We start from the raw sequence: 7,989 nt of genomic DNA, 5'->3' as shown, positions 1-7,989 counted from the left end.
TGGTGGCGAAGAAGGTGGCGGAGCTGGTGGCGGCCAAGGAGGTGGCGGAGCTGGCGATGGGGGATACGGTGGTGGGCAAGGTGGTGGACAAGGTGGCGGAGCTGGTGGCGGGCAAGGAGGCGGCGGCGGGAAAGGCGGAGACAAAGGCGGTGGAGGAGGAGGTTGCAAGAAGGATTGCTGTGGAGGATATAAAGGTGGCGGCGGATGCAAATGCTGCGAAAATGAAGCTGAAGCCAAAGCAGAAACCAACAACTAGTTTAGTATAATTAATAATAGCATGCCATGCATCCGTGTGTATTTCTACGTACACACACCGTATGTCTGTAGTATCTGAACGTCTGAAATAAAAGGATGCATGCATGGTTGTTGTCACATTTTACAAGTATAAATAAGAACCAATATATATTGTCTTATTCTGACAAAAGATGACCTCCCACCTATACACTTTTTATAAGACTTTTTATGAAAGTCGCATGGTTGTCATGCTCATGAGTAGTAGTAGACTAAGACTTTGGGTAAATTATTCACAAATCATTCCGAATTTTAAGGTTCGTCTAATAATAAATTCATTTTTTATTCATTTTTTATGATGAATTAATTAAAATATATTTTAAATTATAAATTATAACTTATATATTTTATAATTTTTAAAATACTTTATGGACTAATATTCTCTATAAATTATTTATTTTAAGCACCCACAATTTTTATATTTTTTAAAATATTAAGAACTGTAAATTAATATCCACTTTACTATTTGGGAACTACATAATTATTCATAAACTTTGTTGGCAAAACATGGTCGTCACGTACTCTAAAGCAATTATAGCATTTTCACATTTATTAATTTGTGTGTATATCTGTTGTTCCAAAAAATAGAACAAGTAATTTCTGAACGAGTTTGGGGGTATTTGCTACTCCAAATGCAATGAGTAACCCTCAATTATCTAAGTATGTACCTGCGAAATATATTGCTGTTAGAATCACACTAGAAATGCTCCAGTAATTGTCGTCCTTTGTTGTCAGTCTGGCAATGGGCGCAAATTACTCATACCCAGACCCATTATACCATCTCCAAACCCAGGCCACCACTACACATTTAATTTAGACCCAAACCTAAGCTTCGACCCCAATAAATAAAAATAATTGAGTTTAGATCGGACAATACCTGTTGTTACCCAATTGAATTATTGATACCCAAGTTTTGCCCCAACTCACTCTCTCGTCTCTCCCCAAATTATTTCTCAACTCACCGTTTGCTAACACACCGTTCGTTGCCTCGTCACCGCTCCACCGCCGCTCCCACTTTAGCGGTCTTGATCCCACCAATTCTACGACAACCTTTGCCGCCACACTTGATTTCAGCCTTTAGAATCTTAATTTGTAGGCTTTATTTTATCATTTTTCATTTTCTTCCTAGATTTTTGGCTTTTTGTCTGCACAGCTTGAAAGACTTAAATATATTTTTGATCCTGTAATTTTGACACTTTAGTATTTTTATCCTTTCTCTGTCTAGGATTGTAAAATAGTCTTGTAACTTTTTGATATTTTTTAATTTTGGTCGTTCAGGTGCTGAATTTTGCAAATATCACTGGATCAAATCATGTGTGTCTCACATAATTCATTTAAATTAGGGATTTTATTATGATTGATTCACTTTTGTCAACATGGACAAAAGTTTTTATAAAACAATGTCGTGACACATGATTTTTGCAAAATTTAACACCAGATTTACCAAAATTGCAAAATGTCAAAAAGTTACAGGAGTCCTTTGCAACTTCTAGAAATATAAAGGATAAAAATGCCAAAATCGCGAGAGGCATAGAATTTATTTCAGCAAGTTTATCAAAATCTGGCACCGAAGGACTGAAATAGCGAAATGTCAAAAAGTTGCATGACTATTTGAAAGTTCTTTGAATCAGCTAACAAACAGAAAAATTCATGCATGATTTGAACTTCGATTGACTAAGATACACCAGGTTGACTAAGTTTTGTCGGATTTACCAAAAAATTTGGGAATTTGTCATTCGTGGATTCACAGCTCATTTGCTATCTATCCACTAGGAGCCACTTGTAAATATTTTAGAATGACATGTACTAAGTGTGTTGGGAGACTATGTGACATATCAGTCCAATTGTATGATGATGTGTCCTGATGGAATTGGCTTATTTCTTGGATCTACCAGTTTAACAATGTAGGAGGTAAGCCTGTAGCTTTTGCCTCTCAACTGGTAGACCAACTAGGCTCGTATCCACTTGGATTGATTTGCCTTGCTTGTGGACTTAATGCATGAAAGGTTTAAGAGGCATTATCACTCCGCCCCTCCCCCCACTCCAGGTGTGCAAGCTTGATGAGCTTAGATGACTGGAGTAGGAAAATAACCTACAAAGAAACAGTCTTCTCCGCTCGTATTTCCAGTAGGGCAAATGCTGCAGTGTTAGCCAAAGCAAGCTACATTCTATGTTTATTTTAAAAGGCACAGTTCCTGAAGAATTGCCTTTTGAATTCAAATGTATCTGCAAAAAAGAGGCATGAGTAGTAATGATTATAAGGGATAAGAAATGAGAAAAGTCCCTTCCATCTTGGGAGTCCCCACGCTCCGTGATTACGGGTTGTGCCTAGTCCTCAACTAATAGGACTGTGGTGACAAGATAGTATATATAAGGCATCTTCCTTGTCAGTCGTTTCACACCTTTCTCACATCAAGGTAAGTCTCCTATTTTCCCTCTTTTTTTTCCTCTTTTTTTTTTTTTTGAAAGTAAGGTTTTCTAACCTTTTAGCAATTTTTTTTGTAGGCAATGAGTTCCTTTCTGCTAAATCTTATTGTTTTTCCACCTCATCCTTCTTAGATAAGCTATTTTTCCTTTTTCCTCCCCTCTAGTTAATCATGTCTAAAGGGTGTGTAGATGAATAGGTTGTGGAGGATTTTTTGCTTGATTTGGATGTTCTGTCTGGGGAGGATAAGGTGAAGCCTTACACCTCTTGCTCTGGCCTCCGGGGGTAAGGGCAAGGAATAGGTGAATAGTAGAAAGAAGGTCTCTAAGGAGTAGCTAGAGAGAAGGAAGAGGGAGGATAGGATAGCTGCCACCAACATTGAGTTGTTTAGGGTCTTTTCCTGTCTGAAGGAGGAAGACATAAGTCAGATTTGGTCTAAGTCGGGATACCTGATGAATTGGTGATTCAGGTTCCTACTTCTGTTGAACGCCCCCATTCACCACTTCATGTTTTTGCCACACCAATTAGAAGCCGGGATACAGTTCATTGTTTCTCCCTTCTTTGCAGAGGTGTCCGCCTTATTCAAGGTTCCTCTAAGTTAGTTGGGGCCCAAGTTCTTTAGCATAATTGCTGGTTTTTATATCTTGGTTAGGAATCTGGGGGAGACCCCATCGGCCGCCCAATTCTATTCCTTCTTCATGCTGAAGAAGGCAAATCTGGGATTATTTTATTTTACCTCCAGGGGATGCTCAGTCCCTTCTATCTGATACCACCGTTAAAGAGTGGAAGCATCATTAATTTTTCATATCCTCTCCTACTCCTTGGCATTTCCCGCCACGTGGGTTTCTGTTCCCCCAGACCTTTCTAGGTATCCAATCCGTTAGCGCTCTGCTCCTTTCAAGCTCCTGCTACATCGCTTAAATGCCTTTCAATTTGATCCTAACAAGCTAGTTCATCTAGCCCTTCTTTTTCGTTATGGCTCCAGTCTTAAAGATGTCATCCTAGGCACTGCTGCCCATATAATTCTTTGTGTGTTCTATTTGTTTACACTCCCCTCCCTAGTTTTTTATAGACTCCCTGTAATTTAAAAAATTACTCGAGTACCCCTGAGGTTTGCTTCTATCTAGCAAAAAGGTTCATCCATGAGTAAAAATTCAATAAATTTGTTGATATTAACAAAAAAATTAAATTAATTAATATTTATCCTCGCTTGACTTATTACTGATTTATTGTAGGTTAAATGTGACTAAACTATTCTTATAATTGTGAGGATAAACCTCTTCATATGCATTAACGTGTGAAAACATATAAGAATAATTTGATTCTAAAAAAATTTATTTGGCCTACAATAAATCAATAATAAGTCAATCGGAGGTAAATATGAGTCTTTATTTGACTTATTTTTATTAATATCATCAAATTTAGTAAATTTTGACTAACGGATGGACGTATTTGTTAGATAGAATCAAAATTTAAGGGTATTAGATATAATTATCCAAACCGTTGGGGGTTTACGTATAATTACACCGAACTTCAAAAGAGTGAAGTGTAACTAACCCTAATATTAATGTTTTAATAATATAAATGAAATTAATATTTATAAAAAAATAAATATAAGAAATACTAATTATAATAAAATTTATTATTTTTTGAGGAGAAATAATTATTATTTACTAGAGACAGCTGCAAATAAAAATAGTATCTTTTAACTAACACATGGAAGAAAAACGATCTTCAATCCATTAGACGTGTTTTGGAAGTATTTTTCCCCCAAACACTACCCATTTTAGCTTTTACTTGTTTTTTACTTTTTTTTATAAATACTACTCATCTTTAATTTTGCTAAACCTCCCAATTCTTTATACAGAAAAATATATCTTTAAAAATAATTTTTTTTGCAAACACTCTTTTAGGGAAAAAAAAAATTGGTCCGTTAACTTTGTCCGCGGTTAATTTCAGTACACTAACTTTCATTGTTATTATATTTTGACCAATAATTTACAGAAATGGGTCAATTAAATACAAACTAGGATTTTATTGTTAATTTTTCAGCTAATTTAAATATTTCCACCGGAAATTGCTGACTTGACAAGGCCATAGTGAAAAAACAGCCAGTATAGCCATGTATATTTTCACGTAGACAATGATGTGTACATCTTGTCAAATTCTTCAGAAGCAGAACTCCCCAAATTCTTCAGCCCTAATTTCTCTCCCCTCTTTTACAATTTACTCTATTATTATGTGAAATCTAAAATTTTTGCTACTAAAATGGTGATGATGAGAAACCCATTCCTCAATGGAGATTATTTTTTCCTTTTTATTAATTGGTAATTGGCTTTGGGAGGGAAAACTAACATTTTTTTCTCCAAAAATTGCCACCTCAAGTGTTATGTAACACTATAATGCCACATGGGACTAAAAATCCCCAAATTAAAGAGCATGTGTTGTTCACATGCTATTTTACGACAAAAAATCCAATTTTCGTTCGCCACCGTACTTAATTGACCCATTTCTGTAAATTATTGGTCAAAATGTGATAACAACTGAAGTTAGTGTACTAAAATTAATTGCAGACAAAGTTAATGGACCAATTTTTTTTTCCCCCACTCTTTTATTATCACCATAAAAATAGAATGTATTGCACATCGCCTTTATTCCCCTCACAAAGCACATGCATATAGTAGCATCGGTACATAATAAGTTTTCCATGGGAAAATAGTATTTTTAGTCCCATCAGTTAGGTCCACGTCACTTTTTGGTCTCATCATTACATGATTAGCACTTTTAGTCCCATAACTTATAAAAATCAATATTTTTGGTGTTCAAGCATTTTTTAATCTACAATTTAACGATGTATGTCACGTCCCTAGCATTGCCATTAAGTATTTTTTGTTGGAGGAAAAATTGACCCTTTTTTCAATAGTAGCATATGAGTGTTTCATTTGGCCTACTTGATTCACTTACGAAAAACATGATTTTTTGTATTACATCTACTTGGCTTCAATTTATAGAAATATAGTACGAATAGGATTCAGTTTTTGTGAGAGAAGAGAAAAATCGCTATGCTTTTTTCTCTAATTTTCTTCAAGATTTATTTTTTCCCTTCAAATGTAATTATATTTTTCTCCAATGGTCCCAAGTTGAAAAACAAATCAATTTTCTCTCAAACTAAAAATACTTAATGATCACATTTTAAACACGTGCCTACACCTTTTAATTATAGACAAAAAAGTGGATAAGGACTAAAAGTGCTAATTTTTATGAATTGTAGGACTAAAAATACTAATCTTGTAATAAATGAGACCAAAAATAATACAAGTCTAAGGGAAATATTATTTTGACGTTCTCCACCAAACCTATTCACGTATCTGAAATAAATATGTTCTTCCAATCTTCATAATGGCAATAAATTTTCCACCGAATTTTCTTGGCATTTCATAAACAAAAGTCAAACCCCTTCCTCTCCAACTCAATAAACTAACAACTAACTAATTACCATCAAATTCACCACTTTAAATTCTTTATCCCAATCTTTTCTTCTCCCAATTCAAGATTTTTTTGTTTTGAAATTATATTACAAATCATAATTTATTCCTAAATCCACATAAAAGCAAAAAAATGCAAGCAATTCATGTGATATTGTAAATAAATAAATTATTTTTTTATAAAAAAAATAGCAATTTATCTGCTTGTGTTTTTTAAAATAGAGCAATTTATCCCTCCTGTGTTTTTAAATAAGTAAAGCATTTTATCTATTTAAATAAGAAGGTAAGTTGCTTTATTTTTTAAAAAACACAGGGAAATAACCTGTTATTTTTTATAATAAAAGAATAATTTGTTCATTTGTAATATCACATGAATAAATTGCATTAAGCCCCATTGAAAAGAAGGAAAATTAAAAGTGTATTAGTATATTAATTAATTAAAATCCACGTATGCATTCCTCCCATAGATTAATTGCCACAAGACATGGAAAAGAAAAATGCATTTGTCTTATGGAGTGCTGCTTTTAGTGCACTTTGATTTCAGTTTTTTTTTCAATTGAAAAAAATAATGCATTTGGTTGAGTTTTGTGGGGAAACGGTAATTTCGCCGGAGAAAGCACATGTTTGGCACCTCACAATTCTATTTTTCAGAGAAAATTGGTATTTTCTTACATAAATCAGATCAAATGTGTTATTTTTACCAAAAAAAAAAAAAAAAGTTTTCTTAATTACAAAATCGAAATCAAAGTAGACGAAAATGCATTTTCCCGAATATATGAATAATTCATATCAATGTCAAATGTTTGATGATTAAGACTGAGAATTATATCATACGTACCATATATATAAGTACAAGATTATGATAGTTAGAATGGGTCTCGGACAACCCTATAAAAGATAAATTTTTGAGAAAAATGATGCGACTCTATCTGCATATTAACAAAATTCTTGCCAAATGAATTAGTTGGGTCTACCTAAATTAATTTAAGAGCAAGTGTGATACACTTTTGATGTGATTGATTGTTTTTTTTTTTAACTGAGCGTCAATTGTATGACAAGTGTATTAAAATTCTAATATAATTGGTTCAAATACGATCAAACTTGATTCGAGTTAGGATTACTGAGTGTATTAATGATTTTGAAGCAAGATTTTGTTTCTTCCCACTTATTACAGAAACGTTATACCTCCTCCACCAGCTGCTGACATAAAATGTTGAGAAAACCTTGAAAAACTCACCGAAAGCCTACGTTGCATCGGCGAAACCAGCCAAGAATCCACCATAAATGCTAGCTGCTTCCTCTTCTTAATCTCTTCCTCCATGGGCCTATAAATAAGGGTCCATCACCCACCTCTAATCATACTACCACAAGTAAAAGTTCAAGTGAAAATGAAGTATAGAGCTTTTATCTTGATTGCCCTTGTGCTTGTTTGTTCAGTTTTTGCAGCGGAGAAGTCTCAACATGAGACTAAGGAAGTGGCTCAAAATGAAATAAAGGGTAGGTTCTTACATGTTTGTAATAGTTTTTGAGGTAAAATTATTACAACAGTAATATTTGTCATGCAATCACGCACTATTCTTTGAGACACTGTACAATCAAACAGATCTGTACAAGATTCCCTAATTCTATCTACATTGTACATATATATACAGGTGATGAAACAAAGCACACCAACACTCATGTTGGTCATGGTGGCGGGACAGGCGTTGATGCAGGTGCTTGGTTCATGGGCAGAGGTGGTGGTATGGCTGGGGGTATGGGTGGCGCCCCAGCAGGGGGGGGTATGCC

At 34.4% G+C, this 7,989-nt stretch overlaps 2 protein-coding genes across 2 annotated transcripts in view; both read left to right on the top strand.

The window, feature by feature from the left end:
* Positions 1-256, top strand: part of LOC105178409 (glycine-rich cell wall structural protein 1.0-like) — a 2,089-nt gene extending 1,833 nt beyond the window's left edge. The window contains exon 3 of the mRNA XM_011101872.1: positions 15-256. Coding sequence (XP_011100174.1) covers positions 15-256 — 242 coding nt within the window. The remainder of the gene's footprint in view (positions 1-14) is intronic.
* Positions 7,540-7,989, top strand: part of LOC105178408 (glycine-rich cell wall structural protein) — an 812-nt gene continuing 362 nt past the window's right edge. Inside the window, exons 1-2 of the mRNA XM_011101871.2 lie at positions 7,540-7,698; positions 7,854-7,986. Coding sequence (XP_011100173.1) covers positions 7,590-7,698; positions 7,854-7,986 — 242 coding nt within the window. The 5' untranslated portion in view covers positions 7,540-7,589. The remainder of the gene's footprint in view (positions 7,699-7,853; positions 7,987-7,989) is intronic.

The sequence above is a fragment of the Sesamum indicum genome, linkage group LG15, assembly GCF_000512975.1.
Source record: "Sesamum indicum cultivar Zhongzhi No. 13 linkage group LG15, S_indicum_v1.0, whole genome shotgun sequence".
Lineage (NCBI taxonomy): Eukaryota > Viridiplantae > Streptophyta > Magnoliopsida > Lamiales > Pedaliaceae > Sesamum > Sesamum indicum.
This window is presented reverse-complemented; position numbering and strand designations above follow the sequence as displayed.